At 41.5% G+C, this 22,878-nt stretch overlaps 3 protein-coding genes across 4 annotated transcripts; 1 reads left to right on the top strand and 2 right to left on the bottom strand.

The window, feature by feature from the left end:
* Nucleotides 1-1,791: 1,791 nt before the first annotated feature.
* Nucleotides 1,792-3,527, bottom strand: LOC116382453 (uncharacterized). The gene is made up of 2 exons (XM_031845513.1): nt 3,318-3,527; nt 1,792-2,725 (listed from the first exon to the last, which is right to left on the bottom strand). Exons 1-2 carry the CDS (start codon nt 3,458-3,460, stop codon nt 2,404-2,406), a joined length of 465 nt encoding a protein of 154 aa, XP_031701373.1. The 5' UTR covers nt 3,461-3,527; the 3' UTR covers nt 1,792-2,403.
* Nucleotides 3,528-4,414: 887 nt separating this feature from the next.
* Nucleotides 4,415-13,565, bottom strand: LOC116382606 (protein SOGA1). The gene is made up of 9 exons (XM_031845793.1): nt 12,969-13,565; nt 11,744-11,968; nt 10,323-10,481; nt 8,472-8,543; nt 7,167-8,345; nt 6,960-7,079; nt 5,906-5,943; nt 4,652-5,819; nt 4,415-4,570 (listed from the first exon to the last, which is right to left on the bottom strand). The coding sequence occupies exons 1-9, from the start codon at nt 13,563-13,565 to the stop codon at nt 4,415-4,417; spliced, it is 3,714 nt and encodes a 1,237-aa protein (XP_031701653.1).
* A 1,796-nt stretch (nt 13,566-15,361) lies between these two features.
* On the top strand, nt 15,362-22,839 carry LOC116382274 (oxysterol-binding protein-related protein 2-like). Of its 2 annotated transcripts, none has more exons than XM_031845197.1 (14): nt 15,362-15,462; nt 15,744-15,869; nt 15,968-16,064; nt 16,317-16,392; nt 16,793-16,927; nt 17,378-17,475; nt 17,568-17,750; nt 18,186-18,293; nt 18,378-18,467; nt 18,560-18,686; nt 19,152-19,331; nt 19,856-19,979; nt 20,095-20,185; nt 20,583-22,839. In XM_031845197.1, the coding sequence occupies exons 2-14, from the start codon at nt 15,833-15,835 to the stop codon at nt 20,683-20,685; spliced, it is 1,449 nt and encodes a 482-aa protein (XP_031701057.1). In that variant the 5' UTR covers nt 15,362-15,462; nt 15,744-15,832; the 3' UTR covers nt 20,686-22,839. The 2 variants fall into 2 exon arrangements, with proteins under 2 accessions (XP_031701057.1, XP_031701058.1); XM_031845198.1 differs by having other exon boundaries at nt 19,152-19,271.
* Nucleotides 22,840-22,878: the final 39 nt, after the last annotated feature.

A 22,878-nucleotide genomic window follows, 5' to 3' on the forward strand; every position in this document is an offset into this window, starting at 1 on the left:
TTCAAATAACCTAAAGGGGGAATCATCAATACCATCACTTCAAATAACCTAAAGGGGGTCTTTTAAACTTTAAACAAAGCAGCGAGCCTTGAGCTTGGTGAAGACAGTCGGCCCTCACGTGTATCACATAACCTGCTTTGTGTTTCATCAACGTCTGGTCCAACTTTTCTCTTTGTCATCTTGGACTTTAGACAATTCATAAACCAAACAAGTATTAAACTATTAGGACTAAATATTCTTCAGAATGATAATTATGAAACTAATTGTTGTTTGTGGTCCTAATATTTTTAGATTTTTAACCGTTCGTTGGACAAAAACAAGACAATTGATGGTATTGCATTGTGATGTTTTATCAGCCAAACAATTTATCGATTAATCAAGAAATCAATCTGCAGATTATCCGGTAACGAATGCAATCGTTATTTACTACTATCATCAAAGTAAGAACTTTTTAACACATTTTGTTAACCGCAATAATTTAAATGTAGCGTGCACACAAAAAACACTGTCGTCCTTTTAATCTCAGTGAGACATAAACTGTTAGTTTGCATGAGTGTCATATCTGTGCTTTTGATTTCTTAATGTTGATCTTTCTTTAAATGACAGCTTTTATAACTCTCTTGAAACATCGACAGTACTGTTCAGGTGTGACGATCTAACGCTCACCTGCGTTGTTGTTTTGTTTGAATGGATCATGTTTGCTTTACTGAAAGTGAAGATATTGGTGCTGTTTTTCGGTTTGAATCACTGTTCGTCTCCCGGTGGTTGACCACACGTCACTGTTCTGCATCTGTTCACTGCTTGTTGTGCAGTTACACACAGACATGCACGATGGACAGACACCTTTACCTCATTGATTGTTTGGGACTTTTGATTCCTGATGGTGCTACGCTAACAGTGCTAACTTTGCATGTAAAGTTTTTGCTGTTTTTTTACCTCTGCCTTTAATTGGCACCTGCAAAAACAGGTTTTTTTTCTTGTAGGTTGTTGTTATGCTGTGTGTTGAATGTTTACTTGTTTCAGTGAAATGACAAAGAGATGTAGAGGAGTGCGATGTAAAGCGTTTTTCTTTGGTGAAAAAAACAAATGGCCTTTGTGATTTTATACTCAAGGCATGAACTGAACCAGTGCTGCATGTTTTTATGGGCGGACATTGTTGTTTTTTTTCTCCTTTTATCATTTTGACTTGTTTTATTGCTTTGAGGTGATTAATTAAATACATAAATTCAGGATCAAGTGCCCTGGTACCCCTTTGAGTAAAAAAAAAAAAACTGAATCATTATATTCATGTAGTTTAGTCCAACTTAATGTAGATAATTAGGAACTTCAGTTCATCTGGAGGTTGGTGCTACGTCAGCTGATGGAAATAAAATCTGAGCTGCATAATTTCTGCTTCTTTGTATCAATCATTTTATACATGTTATGTTATACTATAGACTGTATCTGAGGTTACCACTGAAAGCACCTTTATTCCACCACAAGAGGTCAACATTGTTTTTCACAATGCTGCAGTATATACAGTAGTTTGTTGTGGTGGAAGAAAATCGGTGGCTTCATGTTGAGCTCCTCAGCCTCCAGGGCTTTTGTGCATTAGTGGTTGGATGTGAAGCCCACCTGAACAGATCTTTCAGGTATAGAGGGGCAACACGAAGCAAAGATTTATGTCCTACTAGTTCTCTATATCTATTAATAACCTCTATATACCACTGTCAGTACAGTACATTTGCAGAAGTTTGCATTAGTGGAAGAAATATTCATATCCTTTGCAATGTAGTTTTTGGATTTGGGAGAGTTGTTCATGTTTACTAATACTTTTGGTTTTCGTAGATCATAAGTGTACTGTATGAATTTTGAAAATGGTCGTAGTACCCCTTTAAGAATGTGTTCATTTAATAGTTCATTTTTATTAAAATAAAAAATCTGAATCTGCAAATTAATAACTAAAGCAGTTTATAAATGTGGAGTAAAAATACAATATTTGTCTCAGACGTTGTGGAGCAGAAGAATAAAGTAGCATAAAATTGTCTTGAAATATGAAGTAGAAGTACCTCAACATTTTACTTAAATGCAGTACTTAAGTAGTTACATTCCACCACTGGAAGCTTATTAAACTTAATGTGAACCGTCAGACTCTCCACAGTAATCTAAGTGAGAAAGGACAATTGAAGGTAAACAGAATAGTTTGGGTTACATTCTCTCATATTTACATTAAGTATGCGACTGGTTGTGACCGGATGTGACCTGTGGAGTGATTTGAATGAGTTCTGCTCATCCAATTATTTTTCAGCGCTTGTTGCTGCTTTACTTTTCAATCCTCAGTCCTAGCTATAACAACATGTCATATAGTATATATATTTCAGAATCTTTATTAAAATATATACATTTTTATCTCACAGTAAAAGGTCACTTTGAAACAGATGATGTCTCCCAGGGTTTCAGTCTCCTCTCCATGTGAGAAGGAGTGGGACTCTGGTTGGTTGGTGTTATGTCAGGTTTTGCTGCTCCGGGAACTTCCTTTCCCTCCTGAACTAGTCGCATCACCTCCGCAAAGGAAAGCGGCTTGACCTCCGTCTCTGCAGATGTTTCTGCCGTCTGGTTCGCACTGATTTCAGAGTCTGAAAGTGTCTGCTGCTCCAGCTGCTCAACACCACCGTCCATTGGAGTCACACGAGGAGAAGCAGAGCTCCACTGTTTGTAGCCAGTCCGGTCGATGGGCTCCACAAACCTGGAAATGACAGACACGGCTTCATTCTCTGTGGTATTGTAACATTAAGTTCCTCATCAAGATCACAACATATAACACAGTACAGTTACAATGTGTGAGGTACTTATACATTAGGTATTTCCACCTGAATTTAGATAAACTGTGAAAAAGGAGATTTGTAAAATGTGTAATTTGCTGCTTTTGTATCTCTGCAAGAGCAAAAGCCTCACAATCTCTTTTTTTGTTTGTTCAGAAAAAGTGAAAAATGACCCAGAGCTCAAAGTTATGCCTTCACAATGCCAGACAGTCCAATCCTCAAAATTATGAAAATGAAATAAGACACAATAAATATAAGGAATACGTATTATTTCAGCTGTACTTGTATATGTTGTAGGGTAATTTATAAGCCCAGTCTAGTTAAAAAAATTTAGAAGCTCTTTATTTGTTTGTAAAGTAACTAAATATGTTAAATAAATGCAACTTAAGTGGAGAAACCGTAATGTAGTGTAAAATAAAAGTGTCACTTACACGTGGGCCTACCTCAAATGTGTACTTAAGTACTGTGCTTGAGTAAATGTACTTTGATACAGTCACAGATGCCACATACATGTACCTGTTATAAAAGAAGAGCTTCAGGTCCAGATGTTTGGCTTCCTCTCTGCTGCTGTCACACGTGTTCAAACCCTTCAGGCCGGCCTGAAACCGGCCATCAGCCGCGAAGTCAAAAGAATCAAACCTCAAGAAGACAGACTCCATTTAACAGCTAACTCAACATTAATTTAAACTGACTATCATCTCATCTGAAGCGTAGATATCGGAGAGCAGAGAAGCACTTCCGGCTTTGGAACACAGCTGACATAAAGGGCAGAGCTGCAGCTGTAGCGCCCCTTCAGGTACGATACAGTACTGCAACGTATCACATCCTGCATTCCTTGACCACTGAGAGGAGACAAAATATTTCAGCTCCAAAAAAATGTGAACTTACATCTATTAATGTTTAATATATAGGTATGTCACAACGTTACAAAACAAAACTTTCATGTGCTGGCTGCAGGTTTTCAGAGACAGTGAAAGTCAACAGTCACACAATCAGAGAGAGAGAGAGAGAAAGGATGGATCACGCTGCTGACAGGCGAGGAAATCTTATCTTATTAACTACTTAGCTTTTACTTTTTCTTTTTTTGAGCATGTGACGTAACAGCCTGCAGCTTCCCTCCTGAAGCAGCTGATTACTGCAGAGTAAACAAGTTCCTGCAGATTTCAGGGAGAGGTGTGACCGAAGCCAAGACATAGATGTAGATGAAATGATCTCAATACATCCTGTTATTGAGATGTTAGATCTTTATTCAATAAAACAAGGTTATTCTCTACAAAATACTACAAAGATAATATAAAGGTAATTTTCAATGTACAATTGAATCAAGTTTAAAGTTGTAAATAGGAATTAAGCTGAGCAACATTGTAGTTTCTTGTATTTGAAATCCACATTGAGCCCATGTGTTAAAGGAGACGAGGGGTTATACATTGCACCAAAAGAAAACACAATGACTGAGTTAGAAAACTTAAAAATCCTACATACGGTTTACCAGTTCTCCCAGTTCAACAGCAGGAATTACATTTGAAGATTACATTTTAAATTCCCTTCCCTGACGCTCTGACCGCTCTCAGCTGTCCAGACGTATCAATAATAGCTGCTGTTTCTCTGCCCGTTCACTCACAGTTGGAGTCTGCAGCCGTACTCGAGGGAGGCGAGTATCTGTGTCGGTGGAGTTTGTTCTGGTTTGACGTTTGTCTCTGGGTGGAGCGAGATGGCCGAGCAAAGCAGAAGGTCAGGGTGCTGCTGGAGCTGTGGTCGTAGTTTCCGTCCTGTTCAGAGCAAATAGATGTTGTTAACTCAGCAGCAGGTGTGTTTTATCAGATATCAGACATTTTGTTTGTTACACTCACCTCTGCTGTGACGGTACTCAAGCTGTGTCGGACACCGTGGTTCAGACTGCTCCCCTTCTCCTCTCTCTGCTTCATGAACCTCTGGTTGACGATCCTCGTCACGCTGTCGTTCCTGTGCAGCGGTGCGGCGGGGGGCCTCGTTGGAACACGTTCCAGGTTCTTCAGACCGTTCTTTGTCTTCGGCCCTGACCCCGGTACCGGTTTCTCTGCCCGGCCGCTCACCCTGCGCAGGAACTCTGTGACCATGCCGTAACGGTTGCCACCTCCAGGTTTGCTGGGAGACTTGGCGCTGCTCAGAGAGTTGTGGTTCAGTCCTGGACAGGATCTGCTACTGGTTTGTCGATTCCATGTGAGGCCGGTGTGGCTTTGGTGGTTCTGGTTCCACAATGCTCGATCTCTGGAGGTGGATGAAGATGAGGAGGAGGAGGTGCTCAAATTGGTGGATGAGGGGGGAGAGGATGCACCGGATATGGAATGTCTCCGGTAAAATTTAGGGGAGGAGGTGGAGGCTCTGGCCCTCTCGACTCTGCCTGGTCCCCCGTCCAGTGAGGTGGAGATGTGGTGTAGGCGGGCGGAGACCAGGGAGGTGCTCAGGACCCGGGATGGACTGCTTCTCACAGTGACTGACCCGTCTGTCTGCAGACCAACACTCACCATCTGTGGCTTCATCTGGGTCTGAGTACCTGAACAGGCCACGTCCACCCACCGCTGCTGTGATCTCCCTCTCTTCTCCTGTGAACTGCCCTGAACCGTCTGCCTCCAGCTGGCCGTCATTTCCTTCATGTCGTCGCTGAGGTTAGCAGATGAGCCGAGACAGAGCGGAGAGAAGGAGGTTGGCGGCGTGCACCACGGAGAGCCAGAGTTGACAGACTGTTTGTCTGTGACGGGGCTTTGCTTCAGATGAGCCAGCTGGACTCTGCGAGCTGACGGGGGGCTGTAGTAGATGCGGAAGGCAGATTTCTCTGGGGCAGTGTGGCTCCTCTCCATGGACATCCGCTCAAAGTCGAGATCAGGGAAGCTTAGCGGCATGATTAGATGGTCCCACGTCTTAACAGGGTCCTCTTGGTCCAGCTGGGCAGCCTCCTGGCTCAGATAGCACCAGTTCTTTCTCTTACAGCCGCGTGGAGAAAACTGCCGCCTAAGTCTTTTTGCTTTTGAGCTGCTCATTCTGTGAAAACAGCCAATGAATGTATTATAACCCCAGTGACCTCAAGAACAAAATGGTTAAGATGTGAACACTTTGAAAACACTCACCTGTCAGCTCCATCATCAAAAACACCACTGGTGCCACACTGAGCAAAGGGAGACAAACACACACCAGCCAAATAATAAATAATAAATAGTTACTGAACTTGTAAATGATGCCACAAATATATTTTCCTGTAGAGCCGCAACTATGGTCCAGACTCAGATGTCTCAACTATTGGATGGATTGAAATTAAATTTTGTACAGACTTTAATGGTACCTCGATGATCCTCTGAGTCTTAATCCCCATCAGGTCAAAATTTCAATTTGTTCAATGCTTTTGTTTATGACCACATACCTGCTAAACTAATGTCTTTCCTATCAGCCTCAACTGCACTTTGTGTTTAGTGCTACTTGGTCAACCTTAGCATGCTAACATGCTAAACTAATATGGTGTGGCTAAACATTATGCAGCGTTCATGTCATGTGGGATTGATGGTAGAAATTGGAAAGATTCCAGTTTACGACTTGCGAGCATTCACATCATTTAGTTTGTATTGTGAGGATTAGAATATTGTGTATTGACATTATAACACCATAAACCATTAAGTTTGGGTTCAATTACATTAAACGACAGCCCCTATTTGGCACTCATGCGTATTAAATGTGCCTTAGAGGAAAGGAGGGATTACAGTCTAGCCAGTGGAATAAGGAGGGAAAACACCATTGAAGAAATAAATCCGGCCCTTCAAAGCAGATCTTGAGTCATGCTGTGCGAAGAAAACATCAATAGTTCAGTGGTTATTACTTTGGAGCATTAAAGCTTTCTATTTGCATTTGACCAAGCAGCTGGAAACAATATTTAAGGAGCTGTTACGTTATATTCATGCAAAGGTCCGGACAATGCAGAGAATCAGTTGAGTGTTTTCATGCAGCAGATTTGAACATGTCCTGTTTGGCTGCAGCCCCTACAAGAGATTAGCCTAGATACTCTGGCATGAATCTTTTCATGATGCCCGTTGAACTGAGTGTGAGGAGGACGTGTGGCCCGGGAGCCAGATCATCAGCAAGACATCACACAGCAGGAGAGACACATGCCTGAAGGGTTAACACGATTCTTACCTCAGCATCCTTGCCCTGCGCACACTTGGCCTCACTGTTGAATTCAATCTGCTCATCCCGGAGCTCTGCACCAAGGTCTTGCAACAACGTCCACAGCGCGTACATGGTTTTGTCTTTACCCTGAATCAAAAAATGAAGATGTATAAAAAATATATTTATATATAAAAATACACAATTTGTTGATTTAAGTATCTTATTTAATTGTACCTCTTTTCCCTCCAGCCCGGGTCCTTTAACTTGACACCACTGATGGAGGATCCACAGGACCTGCAAGCACAGTCGCATTTTTGGGTCCCTGCAGCTGTGAATGAGGTCCGATTGAAACAAAGTTGTTTGTCTCATTTGTTTTTCTCTCTCCTTAACCTCTGAGGTGCGTAGGTCTTCTACACACTCCTGCTTACTTGGTGACTCTTGGAGGTTAAGATCTGTACAGTCTTCAGAGAGAAGGGAGACAGTGCAGGAATCCCAAACATGTCCGTCCTTGTGAACGGAGAGTTTGACAAAATCTTCTCCTGTTAGGAGCGTCTCCACTCTCCCAATGAAAGCCAACAGCATGGCCTGTACAAGCTCCAAAGCCTCATTTGAAGGTGGCAATATCTTATGTGCCTTGTCATTCAAGTCCACCTCTGTCGGAGAGGTAAAAGCACATGAGGTAGATACGCTGTGGCCATTTTTTGGTGGCGTCGTCAGGAGCTGGATCGCTGAACTCAAAATGCTGGAATGATCTCTTAGAGCTAGAAGAGTTTCATAGTCTGTCACCGTCATGCCTTTGAGACCTCTGTCGGGTTTTTTGTTGTTATCACTCTCATGACTGTCTGAAGGGTCCCACTCACCACCCACAGGACGCTCTCGAGTGATATGACGGGCAGTAATCATCCCATCAGTCTGTGACGAAGTCTCAGCATCACTCTTACCTTTCTCTGCTTCCTTGTCCTGACCCTGCTCGAACAATGTGCATCCTATTTTAATATTTCTCTCTCTGTCCGTCACCGGTGTGGAAGCTGACAGATCTTCCACCAACACATCCCGATACTCTTCTTCTTCCTCTTCACCTCCTCCTCTTCCCATTTTCTCTCTCAAGTCGCACATTTCCGCTCGCAGTCCACGGTTCTCCACCTCCAGTTCAACAATTCGCCGGCTCAGGAGCGTGGCCTCCTCTTCCACCAGTTTGAGGTGAACTTTGACCCCCGCCTCCCTGGCGTGGGCGGAGTGTTGTTTGCCCTGCGGCGATTGGATTGAGTCTATGTCGCCATAGGCTGAGTGGTATTTGGCCAGCTCCTCGCGCATGCCCTCGCTCTCTGATACCAACTTGGTGAGCTTCTTGCACATGAGAGCTAATTCCTCTTTGGCAAAGTGGAGTTGGCACCTGAGGTCTGCACTGTCATCCTTCAAGCAAACAAACAACAGTGAATATCTTTCTGGGGATGATAGGTACATATAGGTTGCAACATGCAATGTTTCATTGGTGCCACCACAAATTAAAATCAGATGTGATTATCAAACATATCAAACCTCAATCTGCTGAGAGAGCCTCTTCTCAGCTCTACTGGCTGATGATCGGATGCTCTTCTTCTTCAGAGTGCTCTGAGGGATACAAACACGGCCAAGAGGTTTATGAAGAGGTCAATACGTACAAAAACATATCCAAGTGAGCAACTTGTCACCGGTGAGCGATTTTAAAAAGCCATTTCTTAAAGTTAATTGATGAATAGACTTGGCTGCACCTTCTGAGATATAACTGCAATCTGAGCATCACTACTGCCTTCCAAGATTGTGAGACTGTACAAAAATCTTGCTGAAGTCTAAAGCTCAGCGGAATACTTCAATATACAAATACAGATGAAGGAACAGTTCTACATTTCACGCTCAGAGTTTAAGGAGAAGATGGATACCACTTTCAGACGTGAGAGTGTTCGCCATCTTCTCTTTTAACTCTCTGCAAGAAAGGTTTCCCAAAATCTCTTTAAAAAAATACAATTTAAACTGTACATCATGATATTGTGCTACTTTGACAGATACCTAAAATTAGATAATGGTCCACGGTGTGATTCGATTCAAACTTTTTCTCACATTCAAGTCCTTCCCTCCTCTGCATGTGTGAATTTATTGTAAGTCTGAGCATGAGAGGAATGTGAACTTCTCTCTGGCAGCATTGTCTCGCTCCCAGACACTAGACAGGATGTCACAGTGTTAATTATAGTCATCTTCTACAGGCTAGAAGTGGCTAACACAAATAAGGAGTGGGTCATTGTGTTTTCAATTCAAGGTCAGTGTTCCTGTAAGCGGTGACCTAAAATGTGATAAAAGTAAGAAATATGCATGATGAAAATACACGTTTTGCATTTCTTGAACTAGAAAATTGTCATTCGTGTTGCATTTTACAATAAAAGCGCAGTTTTAATCGTCATTTATGGTTTCGTCATTGTTCAAGCATCTGCAGCTGTGTTGTGACCTGACCGTATTAAATCACCATTCAAGTCCCACGAACTGGGTCACAGACAGTCCAGTTGCAATGTGAATCTCTGAAATGTTCATCCTCCTTCACATCCATCTAGACTGTGTTTTGTGCCCCTAGATTAGGTAATCTAAGTGGATTTCCCTGCTGGGATCAAAGGGACTAGCAGCTGCCTCTGAAGCCAGACTGAGCTCATGCAAAAGCACCGAATCCTGGATTAAACCACACACGTGTCACTGAAGTGCACGGCCGTTATCACTGGAGCCATCGAGGCAGGAGAGTGGACTGGAAATTGAGTCAGGGTGTGGTAGCCACACAAAAAACATTTTGAATGCCATAATACACGCTGATCCAGATTTAGCCTGTCTTAATAGGAACAGAAAGGGAGAATGCAAGTCTATTTTAGTAATCTCTCTCTTTCTCTCTCTCTCTCCCTTTTCTCTGTGAGGATATCAGCTGTGCCTGAAGTTCAGGATTCAGCATACCAGGCGGCTTCACCCTGCCGAGGCACCAGGCAGCTGCTGGCCATGCCCTCCTCTCATATCATTGATCTGCACCCGGGTCATGTGTCAGCTGACATCAGGGTGACTGAGGGATGAGGGTGACAACTGGCTGGGGCGGGTGCAGCTGTGTAGTAGCAGAAATGGAGAGGAGGGTTCCTGACCAGAGGGATGGAGGCTCGTGAAGGGTGTCGGTGGCAGCAGCTTATGTTTCTGACAAGATTTAGGCTGAATTTTTTTAGCCCAATAAACAGATTTATTTAGGATCTCCTGCAGACCTGATTTAAGACATAAAAATTCCCACTCTTCCTCATTCTTAAACATGCAAGTCAATTAACAATAAGCTAAACTCATTTTTTGACTGAAGGGGGGGGCTTTAATGTTAAATGTTGTGCTTTAACGTCGCACCTCTCTGGTTTTCTCCACTTCAGCCTGTAACACCTGCTTGGCCACTTCCAGTTCCTGAGTCTTCTCGCGCAGCGCCTCATTTTCCCACTCCAACTGGGAATCCTTCTTTCGCACCGCCTCCAGCTCGTTGTACAGCCGGAGGGACACACTCTTAGCAACCTGTAAACAAAGCCAACAGCAGGTAAATCATGGACAGATTATGAAAAAATGAGCCACCTGGGAAAAGACATGCAAAAGCCCCCCCCCCCAACATAAGTGTAAGACCTAAAGATTGAAAGAGACGCATAACCTCTCTTGTGGTTATTTTGCGTGTCTCTTTGTGGTAAATTTATGTGGTTGACCACAAAGAGACTGTACTTCACGGCAAGAAAGTCTCGGTTTCAATCCTGTCTGTTCTGAGTTTGTATGTTTCGCCTCACCCACCACCAAAACATGTATCTACCCCCGGGCACTGTGATTGGGTTATGAAGGGCATCCTGCGTAAAACCTTTGCCAAATTCAATAAGTGGATTATAAAATCAGATTTCCATACAGACCAACTAGTTCCCCTAATGAGATGCAGTGGTTGTTTACATCTCTTTGTAGTCATTTTGCTGATCTTTGTGTTTGTCTTGCGTCTGTTTGTTGCCATTTTGCATGTCTTAGTTGTCGTTTTCCGTCTCTTTGTGGTTGTTTTACTTCTCTTGATCGTCATTTTGAGTTCATTTAAATTTAGTTTCTCTTTATGGTCGTTTTGCATCTATGTGTGGTAGTATTTTGTCTTGTTTTGCATCTCATTTTACATCTTGTTGTAGTCGTTTGATCAACTTTTCAACAAGAAATGTCACTTCAAAAAAAGGCTCTGGAGCTCTGGCTCCAATCAGGCAAAACTGTTGTAGAAAAAATCTTTTGGCCCAGATCTCACCTCCTTCCCAGAGTTGTAAAAGAGACTTTACAAGGAAATGCTTATGACAGCAATTTACCATATGAGTGTATGAGGGGGTGAGAGGGTGAGGCTGAATCCTACACCACCACACGCAGCCCGGCTCAGAGAAACGGAGTCTGGCTGCCACCACAAAGTCAACAGAGCGATTGACCTGCCATGATTCTGCTAAAGATTACTGTGCATTTATGTTTCCTATGTAGAACAACTCACCACATAATTACACCATGGTACAACAAAAATAGAAAACAGGATGCATGATGAATACATTTCCAACTAATGAAATTTTTGTGGTCCTGACGAACAGCAGGAAGCATTTTACAGCACGGTGAACAGTCGTGAGTCAGGCTGCTGTCAAACGGTTACAGTCCTTCCGTGCGTATGAGTAAAACAATCACGGAATAGCAGTGATTCAGTCAAAAGCCAATTTGGCAGCAATGTACTGTTCCTTTAACAAGGCCGGAAGATGTCATGATGACTAACTGTAATGACCTCTGACCTTGATATCGTGCTCCAAACTCCGGACCAGCTCCCCGTCCACCTGCCCCGTCTGAGCCACTCGGATGCTGCGGCGCTCGGCCTTGCGGAGGCGGTACTGCAGGATGCGACAGGTCTTGTTGGCCTGCTCCAGCTGCAGCCGCAGCTCCTGCAGCTGGTACACCTCCTCCTCCTGGAATATGTCGCGCATTTCCAGCATCTCACAGCGAAGCTCCTCAACCTCATCCTGGGACAAACAACACAGAAATACAACAACTTTAGATTTTTTTTTCCCCCACACATTATAGGAATGTTAAAGTTAGAACCATTCTGGGTCAGATTTGTGGTCCTGGTGGATGGTTTGGTTCAGTAAAAACAACTTGTACTCTCAAGGGACAAACGTCAAATAGCAAATACATCAAAATGCATTTCCAATTATGGTGGTTGTGATTACAGTTTCCAATTATTTTAAGACACTGGAAGACAGCAAAAGCTCCAGACTTTAAAGAATGAATTTTCTTTGCATACTATGTTATTGTTGACTGTCTCTTTGTATTTCCTTATTGATTTATTCATATGTCACACCATTTCGTAATGTTGTATACTCTAATGGTGTAAAGATCTCTGCTGCTTCGATTTTAAACCTTTAAATACCCAAAAACTAGAATAAACCTTCCAAGTGGACCTTCTCGTTGGTTTATTTCCCACTTTTTAAACTCCTTATTCACTCCTCTCACTCCAAATACAAGATAATGCTCAAGTGTAGTGACTACAAAGTCTTACACATTAAAACAGCACTCTCCACAACTCACATTACATACACTGGATTATCTAAATAAATGGCAACAAACAGATGAGTCCCTGCATTTAATTGTACCAATAAAAAAGGCTGTTAGTTTGTGTTTGAAAGTCTTGTTTTTCAAACGTTTTCACGTGTTTATTTGTTTTCCATTAGGCAGTTTTATTTCAATATATTATGGAAACGCTACTGATGGTGCCACAGATCATTTATGTCACTCGTGACTTTGATTCTTGCACGAGACCTTCCCCTCACTTGTCCTTTACTCTCTAATGAACACTGACAAGAAAATCTGCTCTGGTGTTCAGAGTCTAAGGCCCTCTTATAGATCTCACAAAGAAGCGACACACAAACCAACCCACACACCTGTGGACATATAAGCGACACGAATATAATGCAAATAGAATTAAAATCTAAAAATAAATAAAACAAACTGGATTAAACTTACTTTCAAATACTCGTTCTCTGATCTCAAATCTTCCACTTCCCGGACAACATCTTCGGTTGTCTCTCCCATCATTAGATCCATAAACGGCCCCGTAGAGTTAAACAAACCAAGACCCGCTCCAGCAGGCACCTTTACGCACAGTCTCCCGTCGCCTTTCCCCTCGCTGTCCGGGAACAAATAAGCTCCACCGTCTATCCAGCTTAAATCATTGTCGCTGCTCGGAGAGTCGCGCTTATTGTTGCCTTCCGAGGGGCAGTCGGATATTTCCGAGCTGCTGTCTGAGGAGGAAAGTTTCCCGGACGGGCAGCCGGAGTCTTTGCTCAGGTCCTCGGAAGCGTTGCTGGCATCCGACAGTTTCCTCTGCGCGCCGGGACACTCCACTGTGGCACCTGATGACACTTTCACCGGTCGTTTTCCCTGCAGTCCCGCCGATTTCACCTCCCTCTCAGAGAGTGCTTCACATGACTGAGAGCCACTTAGGGCATCTTTTGAAGCCGGATCTTTCTTCTTTTTCTGGACAGGAACCTGCTGCTGCGCCTTGGGTTGTTTCTGGCTCCGGAGCGAAGTCTTTGCGCTTTTGTCCCCGTCTCTGTTCATCGCGACTCTCTTTCTCTTCTTCTTCTTTCTCAGGTGGAAAAAAATAGCAGCTTTTTTAGTTGAAGATGATCATGATGTTTCCACAAATATGTTGAAAGGGCTTAAAGTTTGCAGCTCAAAGCTTACTGAAGACATCCGTCTGGTTGCTCTCCATCCTGGAGACTAAAACTTTGCCAAAATGAGCGCAGAAAAGAGGACAGAAAGTACCTAGCAGTGTCTGACTATCGCATCGTGTTAATAACATCCGGTCAAACATTCCAAAATAAAATGAATCCATTGACCCTTGATGAAAATGTTTCCAAACACTTTATGTTGAGACAATTGCTTTTTGTAAAATAATTGTAAAACATATCCATTAATAATAAAATATGCGAAAAAGTATCAATTGACCGTAACTGCTGATAAAAAAACGATGTTGAGCATCTCTCATGGAGGCCAACTGATCATTTGCGCTTTTATTTTAGAAATCTATATTTCCGGTCTTGTCGTGACTCTTGGTGACTTGATGCCGTTAAATTGATGTTGCTGCCGACAGTTTCCACTTTCTCCTTTGGATACCTGACAAAAACAGTAAAGCTACTCTCTAATTATTCACTGATCATCAACTATCTATTTATACAATCAGCAGCTTGAATTGTTTACTTATTAGCTTTAATATTTACTTATTTAAACAGTCAAAACGTTTATAGGCCTAAGGTAGATATTTACCAAAAACCTTTTTTAGGCTTATAATAAACCTTTATTAATTAAAATACATAGACTGGGAATATCCAAAGCCTACTGCTGCGCCCAATTTTTATTTTTTATAAATTAATACATTTAAATAAATTCCTAAATCTCTAAATTATTTTTATTTTCTGATCACAGTAGAAATCTGCCACCTTGTGGATAACTTGAGCTGCGTTCAGCAGGCAGCATCCTGTGTTTTTGTAGCACAGAGTCCCAGCTAACTCCATCTATTTGCAATGTCCAGAAAGATCAAACACACATACAAGTTTAATTAATTTAAGCAACAATCATCAACAGAGGTTTATTCAAAGAGTTTTAATTGAGTCGCATCTTTCTTTACTGTTGTCTCAAGACCTTGTCCACTCATTGGACACGAGAGAAGGTGTGTCGAGATACACAAGATTGCTCACAAGTTGGGGCAATATAAAATAAAGTAGGTAGAAAGTATACAATCAATAAACACCAGCACATTAAAAAGTAATTAGTGATCATTTATATAGCTTTTTTAATATAGTGTACCTTACTAGAAAGTCACTGAAAAATATTCAATGAGTGTATATTTCAGACAGCTGACATGATCATTTTACCCTAAATTATCGTTAATTTTCCCATTTATGATGATGAAATTAAGGCATTTGTAGTGAGATTTTACGAATATATGGGTTTTAATTTATTTAGAACCTTGAATCTGCACGTACATTTTGCCCATATAACCCCTAACGTCTATAACCATAAGTATATATAATTATGTCAGTGACATCCTTTAAATCCATTATCAAATGACAGGTCTTATCTATTTTATTATTATTTTTGTATTTATCTTATATTGCTGTTGGGTATTTCATTACATTTTATTGTTTCATTGCAGTCCTGAAATGTCTGGATCTTGGTTCAACCATGTAAAGCACTTTAAAACATTTTGTTTTGAAAAGTCACTATAAATAAAGTTAATAATTGTTATTTTAATCATTAATTTGAGGAGTCGCGTCCATTCAGCCTTGAAGTCCTTTGACTTCTATTTCTAGACCGCACTTTGCTGCGCTGTGATTGGCTGACGCATCCGTCAGTCACGGTGTCCTTGCCGCCCACTTCCGCCCCGTTTGATAAGCAGTTACACTCTTCGTTTGTTGATGTCACTTTGAACACCGACATTGACCTGAATTCACAGGTATATATACATCATTGAATCGTGTATAAATCGTCGTGTCAGTGTCTGCGTTGATAACGTAAGATAATCTCCGCTGCCCACCTTCCAGCTAAGGGCAAAGTTTAGCAGCAGCGATGCTAACGGCTAGTTAGCTTGTCAGAGCTAGCTAACTAATAACTAGCTTTAGGGGAGCAGAGCTGCTGACAGCGAGCTAGAAAGATGTTGTTTTTTAGTCATCGCATGTAGCTTACTAGATACGTTTTAGCTGCCCTGCTTGGTGTAACTAGTCCGTGCTGTTGCAGGTAGTGTGTCTTGGCTGTCTGATGCTTGGAGACGACAGGCCAACGGTGGAAACATGACTGTTGAGTAACAGTTACTTTCTCCGCTCAGTATGAACAGTGAGGAAGAGTTTTACGACGCTGAGACAGGTGAGAACATGCTGACAAGAGTTCTCATTTAGTTAAATATACTTTGCTTCTTGTGCTAAATTGTCTTTCCCTTCTTCCCTCCGTGTTGTCCCCATCAGGGCTGGAGTCAGATGATTCCTGTGAGGTCAGTTTTAAAGATGCCCTGGTGTTTGACAGTAAGCGGGCCAAACCGGAGAATGGAGTGTGGGAGCGCAGGTGAGGAATCATGCAGAAGTGTGGCATGTCTGTCTGTCTGCATGTTACCACATGACCACATTCGTCTTTGGGTTAAGATCTAAAGGGGTTCATTATGCATGCTCTCACATGTAGGAGCCGTGAAAGATATCTGTATATTAATGCAGTACATTGTGTAATCAATATATCTGCCAGCTATTAACAGATACACGGTCTAAAGTTGTGTCTGATATCACATTTTTTAAAATCGTATATGGTCCTAATGTGTACCAGGAAAACCCTGCCTGCTGAAATGATCTCCAGAAACGACTTCAGTGTGTGGAGTATACTGAAGAAATGCATTGGCATGGTGAGTCCTATCTGCTTCCAATTTAATTTGCCATATACAAGCTGTTGTCAGATTCTGGGTCTAGTGACATGTTGTTTATAATTGAATAATTGCATGCTTCAGCTTTCATTGCGCCGCTACAAGACTAATCATGTCTGAACTCTGCTCAGCTGACTATAATTGGCTTGGAAGTTGCATTTTTTTTATTCTTTTTGCAGCCATCTCAAAGAACCAAAATAGTTTAAATAAACATCAGAAAACAAGGGATATGAAACATGTCCTACAGGCAGAGCGTATTTGTTGCACGAAAGTTAAACATTATGATGCATGAGTTGTTTAAGTAAGCTATTTTGTACAACTTTGAATCCGATCTGGTAGTTCACCTGCTTATTTATATGGTCTGTTCTTTGATCTCTTATAGGAGCTGTCCAAAATAGCGATGCCGGTTGTGTTTAACGAGCCGCTGAGCTTCCTTCAGAGAATCTCGGAGTACATGGAGCACGCTCACCTCATCCACAAAGTCTGCAGTTTGTCTGACTCAATAGACCGAATGCAGGTACAGATAAATGATGACTCTGAGCTTGTGATTTTATTTCTTTTTAAATGTAATTCTTTCTCTGTCTGCATTCTTCTAAACATATCTGGACAGAAGCATGTAACAGATCTCACTCTGATTTAAACCTGCAGCTAACAATCATTTTCTTTATTTAGTAGTTGATCCTTTAAAATGTCAGAACATCAAAAGAAATTCCATTAAGTTTTCATAAACTAATGTGAATCTTCAAATAGCTTGTTCTGTCCGACCACTAGTCCAAAACTCAAATATATTAAGTTTTTCAATCACATAAAACAAAGGAAATCTGATAATCATCACATGACCGAGAAGCTGAAATGAGGAAATGTTTGTTGTTTTGCTTAAAAAATGACTTAACGGGTTAATTTATCAGTCAATGAACGGATTATTCTTTGCCGCTCTTCTCTGATCCGCTTCGTGTCTCTGTAACAGGTTGTTGCTGCGTTTGCTGTTTCGGCTGTAGCATCTCAATGGGAAAGGACTGGAAAGCCATTTAACCCTCTACTGGGGGAGACGTATGAACTCACAAGGTATTAGAGAAGACAATATTGTCTTGATGATAGACAAACACCAAAATGTTTCTTATTAATTTGTGCAAGTTTTAAATCTCTTTTTTTTAAAGAGAGGACGAGGGATACAGATTGATCTCTGAGCAGGTGAGCCACCACCCCCCAGTCAGTGCCTTCCATGCCCAGTCTCTGAAACAAGAGTTTGAGTTTCACGGCTCCATTTACCCGAAACTCAAGTTCTGGGGCAAAAGTGTGGAGGCTGAGCCCAAAGGCACCATGACGCTGGAGCTACTGAAGTGAGTATTTGTGGCTTTTTATTTGTTATGAATAGCTTTATTGTTGTGCTTTTTAAGCTGCATCCGATTGTTTTGATTATTTTTTAGCACTCAATGTCGTATTTACATACAAAGTGTGGATAAACTTTGTCTAAAGCATTAGTTCAACATTGTAGGAAACACGTTTATTTGCTTTCTTGCTGAGCGTTACATGAGAAGGTTGATACTACTCTCATATCTGTCCGCTACATGAAGCTACAGCCAGTGGCTGGTTAGCTTAGCTTAGCATAAAGACTGGAAATGGATGCCCTGACCAAAGGTAACAAATTGTCTTTTTAACAGACAGACACGCGAGCGGTGTCATTCTTTTCATCTAATTCTCGGCAAGAAAAAGGAAATATGTGTTTCTCCCAAAATATCAAACCATTCCTTTCTGATTCTGGGGATTTCTCACAGACATAAAGAAACGTACACATGGACCAACCCAATGTGTTGTGTGCATAACATCATACTGGGAAAACTCTGGATTGAGCAATATGGAACGGTGGAGATAGTCAACCACAGGTATAGTGACAATTCTGTCATTCTTAACTGCAAGATCCAAACTGATTGTATCATTCATTTTCATATGTACTTTTAATTCATCAGCACTGGAGATAAGTGTGTGTTGAACTTCAAACCGTGTGGAATGTTTGGGAAAGAGCTGCACAAAGTTGAGGGTCATATCCAAGACAAAAGGTAAGAGCAAGATCACAACAACACTGTTATTAACCATCGGTTGTGATTCATTTTCTCTGAACTGAATTCGATTTTCTTTGCTGTTGAACCAGTAAGAAGAAGCACAGAGTGATCTACGGGAAGTGGACGGAGTGCATGTACAGCGTGGACCCCAAGGTTTACGAAGCGCACAAGAAGTCAGACAAGAAGACGGGGGAAGACTCCAAAAAGCTGAAACGGGTGAGTGATTCTGTTGTGACTGATATCTGATCTTCCACTGAGATGAAACGCTGCTTGAGTTTGTTCTCACTTTCGTCATTGATGTGTTTTATCTGTCTTGCAACGTGACGTAATCTGTGACTCATTGCTCTGAATTCTTTTCTCAAATGGTATCTTTTCCTTTCACAATAACATGCAGTGGCTTTAGTAGAAGGTAAGGTAAAAGCGTATTTGATATCTGTAATGTGCTACTGCTGTTGTCTAGTTCCAGTTATGTTCAAAGTGTAGTGAATGATGAGATCATTGCCAGCACTAATCCATACTGTCTTGCAATGACATGCATTGTTGCTTGAGAGACATGTTGAATTTGTGGCGACTGTAGTTCTGTGAATCAGCTGTTTGCATATGAACCGTACGTACTGTCAGCTTCCGCTTGTTAGTCCACCTCTGATAATCTTATTCATCTGTGTGTGTGTGTGTGTGTAGGAACATAGTTCTCAATCTGAGGAGGCAGATGAGATGCTAGAAGTTCAAGAGACTGTGACTGTGATACCAGGAAGTGCCTTACTGTGGAGGATAGCGCCGCGGCCTGCTAATTCAGCACAGGTCAATATCACACTCGCACTGAAGACACAAAGAAGATGTGCTCAACCGTTACAGCATCCGGTAACGTTTGCTTGTAAACAAACTTCACCAAAACCTGTAGTGTTTATCTTTGAGGCCTGGCAAACATGTTGAGTGCAGTTGCTTTCTCATAAAACATTTGTCATGAATTTGTAATATTTAATATATAAATCCTGCTTGTTGACACCCCTGTTTGCTAGCATGCGGTCTACTGCTTGACTACCTTTGATTGCACATGTCTACGTTTCTTAACGCATCACCATTATCGACTGAAAGCAGTTCTATAGGCTGATTATTCCAATTTATAATAAAACAGATTTCAACTTTCTTGTGGTATCTAGTCAGGCAGGTATTTTGGTATATTTTAAGTTCTAAGTTTCTGAGATATCTGCCTCCAGCCCATTTTATTAGAGGTAAATAAAATTCAGCTTTGACACACCGCAGTGGCAAGAGTCTTCACTGAAGGAACTTTTCCTCCAGAAAAAATAGTAATAGCCACACAGATTCTGAGCCTGCAGTATTACTTAATGAACAAAGATCTTTATTCTCTGTGTTTCCTTGTGTAGATGTATAACTTCACCAGCTTTGCCATGACACTAAACGAACTGGAGCCCGGCATGGAGAGACTACTGGCACCGACCGACTGCCGGCTTAGGCCCGACGTCAGAGCCATGGAGAATGGAGACATAGGTAACACAAACCTCACATAAACACGCTGAGAGAAGCGGACTCCATTCCTTCCACACACACAACCCTCGTGTGATTCTGCAGTTGCTTTTTCATTCATATCTTTGTGTTTTTATAGACTCGTCAAGTACAGAGAAAGAGCGGTTAGAGGAGAAACAAAGGGCCTCACGCAGGGAACGCTCCATGGATGAGGAGGAGTGGTCAACCAGGTGTGTGTGCTGGTCACAAATGTCCAGGTGTATATTCAAGAACTTTAAAACACAGCCCATCTCAGACGTGCACCTCGTTACATAAATGTGATTTAATTTAAGCATAACGGAATAACACCTGAGTCGTTACATTATTGTCACAAATGTAACATTTCCATCTCTAGTCTGAATAATATGAGTGTAAAATCCATAATTAGAAAGACTGCACTTCTCACATCATCACAGTCTGACTATAATAACAATGGTCTACTTGGCGGCTGTTTCTCACACCTCTCCAGCAGAAGAAGCTCCTCGGATCATAGTTTCAATCGGGGACTGTACGTCCCTCCTGCTATGTAATATTTCCTTTAACCCTGTCAGTTTAATAATAGGTCCTGCATGTTTTATGTTTCTCCAGGTGGTTTCAGCTGGGAACAAACCCTCATACTGAAGCTGAGGATTGGCTGTACACAGGTGGATATTTTGACAGGAATTACACGGATTGTCCCAACGTTTATTGACCCAGGAGGAGGTGTTCGGTTTGAAGATTTCCTCCTCTCTGATAGGATTCACTTTATTTCTCTACATCAATCGTTTGTGATGTCCAGACGCTCACAGGTACTGTGTCTTTGTTTGAATCCATGAAAAGCTGATATCAAAATGTTATCGGTTTGTCCACAGGAGAAATGTTATATTAAGAATTTTAGGGTTTTTAGAGTTTACTTACTGTAAATGTTGACATCTTTATACGCCCTAATCATGACAATAATAGTCTACCTGTCTGTCACTGACCTGTGTGGGTTTTTAAACCAGTCGTGTGTGTGTGTGTGTGTGTGTGTGTGTGTGTGTTTGTGTGTGTGTGGTTGTGTGTGTGTGGTTGTGTGTGTGTGGTTGTGTGTGTGTGGTTGTGTGTTGATGTTGCTGCTGCCGGACACAAAACTTCTAGAGGTTATATTCTCAGTTTTAGTTCAGGTACTCGACCGTAATCTTACCTGTAGACGTACCACACACTTCTTGTCCCGTTGCATTCAAATATCAGGGGTTATTTAAACACATCTGCTACTTTTTTTTTATCAATATATAACCTATTTGAATACTCCATGTACATTTTAGTTCCCTGTAAGCATCCATAAAGTGTCATACATTTTCTGTGAATAGAGACTTGCAGTAGAGATGAAAGCTGCTTATAACCACGTTTACGTCACAGTGAACGTATTGTTGGTACATTATATTGTTGTCCACTGTAACATAGATGATGTGTATAATAACTGGTGCATGCATGTTCGCCAAGATGATTATTGACACAATGTTAAAGCCATAAAAACGTTTTTCTGCACTGAGTATAATGCTGTAAATGGATTCACATAAGACGTTAAAGCAGAAGTCAACAGAGCATTTCGGTTTCCAGCAGAAGGTTTCCAAAGTCTGACACTATAAGAAACACGTTGAACCAACAGTCGAAAAAATATGAATCAAAAGATCACGTTATTGTACTTTTAAACTCTTATTAATATTATTTGTCTTACTTAAGACAAACTAACTAAACAAGAAGTGTAATGTTTCCCTGGACTCAGTTGGGTAGTTACCTGTTTTTTGTTGTTGTGCGTTTTATAAGTTTGTATTTGTTTATTTTGGCAGGTTGGCGCCATTAAAAGTTTGCCGAATTAGCTGTTAGCAGTTCCTGTTTGAAATGTGCCCATAAAATGTACAGACAACTATCGCTGGATGACTGTGATTCTGAAGAAAAGTAAAACACGTGATGATTCTCAGGCCAGTCCTGGAGTTATAAAGATAATCCTCGATTTTGATTATTTCTAAGGGGACTTTTGGACGTTTATTTATTTGCGAGATAATGACTGCAAGTCACGCCGAATCTAAAAACGAGTTATGACTCTGAGAAGGAATTTTGAGTCAAATTGCGGCTCACGTCTTTCCCTCCGCGGCCCGCTGTCGAGGCACAGCTCAAGAACCGTTTGTATAAAGAGAACGGACTGATTATAGCGGTTTGTCTTCACACATGGACAAGTACCTGACTGTTTGTAGAGTTCACATTTTGATGCCCTGAAACATATTTTACCATCAGTGAAAGCTGTGCTTTTGGACTAAGCAGCAGTAAAAACAAAACACAATGTATTTTTTAAACGGGACACTGTAGCCATCATAAACCTATGCAAAAAGATCCGTCCACTCTGCCCTCCTGAAATGTGAAAACTGCTCTTTAGCTTGTAGCCAGTGTGTGCTTCAGCTGCTTCAGAGGCAGCGGTTAATGAATGTTGTGTGCTGATGATATAACGTTTACTTACGTAGAGCAGTTGTTAGACGGTATATATAGATGTTTGTTTGTGTTTTAAGGCACTAACATTGCATAAACTGCACATTTGTATGCTCATAGTCCAGTGCACATATTGTACAGTGAAAATATATTCTACATCCTGTCGTCCCCCAGCTCCTCTCCACTTTACTCTGGATTCAAAGCACTTTGTGATGCCGGCGCACACTCAAAGGTTCACTTCTATGGTTCCTCTGATCTCTCACTCTTTTTACTGCCTTGTGTCATCTAGCGTCCATTTGAAAATGTTTACATTGTATGTTCATTCCCCCCCATACTGTTATCTACATACAACCATATGCAAACATGACATATTTGAGAAATAAATGATGGACTGTTGAAATTACCGGCCCTGCCGTTGTTTGAACGCTCACTTTAACAGCAT

This window comes from Anarrhichthys ocellatus, unplaced genomic scaffold, assembly GCF_004355925.1.
Source record: "Anarrhichthys ocellatus isolate YVR2014 unplaced genomic scaffold, GSC_Weel_1.0 scaffold5, whole genome shotgun sequence".
NCBI classification, from domain to species: Eukaryota; Metazoa; Chordata; class Actinopteri; order Perciformes; family Anarhichadidae; genus Anarrhichthys; species Anarrhichthys ocellatus.

Bases quoted from the DNA above. Each gene is read 5' to 3' on its own strand.
- LOC116382274 (XM_031845197.1), top strand. From the start codon at position 15,833: ATGAACAGTGAGGAAGAGTTTTACGACGCTGAGACAG. The intron at 16,393-16,792 runs GTGAGTCCTATC...GATCTCTTATAG, and splicing joins TGAAGAAATGCATTGGCATG to GAGCTGTCCAAAATAGCGAT. The intron at 18,687-19,151 runs GTGAGTGATTCT...GTGTGTGTGTAG, and splicing joins ACTCCAAAAAGCTGAAACGG to GAACATAGTTCTCAATCTGA.
- LOC116382453 (XM_031845513.1), bottom strand. From the start codon at position 3,460: ATGGAGTCTGTCTTCTTGAGGTTTGATTCTTTTGACTTCGCGGCTGAT. The intron at 2,726-3,317 runs GTACATGTATGT...TGTCATTTCCAG, and splicing joins AAGCTCTTCTTTTATAACAG to GTTTGTGGAGCCCATCGACC.
- LOC116382606 (XM_031845793.1), bottom strand. From the start codon at position 13,565: ATGAACAGAGACGGGGACAAAAGCGCAAAGACTTCGCTCCGGAGCCAG. The intron at 11,969-12,968 runs GTAAGTTTAATC...TGTTTGTCCCAG, and splicing joins CAGAGAACGAGTATTTGAAA to GATGAGGTTGAGGAGCTTCG. The intron at 5,820-5,905 runs GTGAGTGTTTTC...CTGTTTTCACAG, and splicing joins TTTGATGATGGAGCTGACAG to AATGAGCAGCTCAAAAGCAA.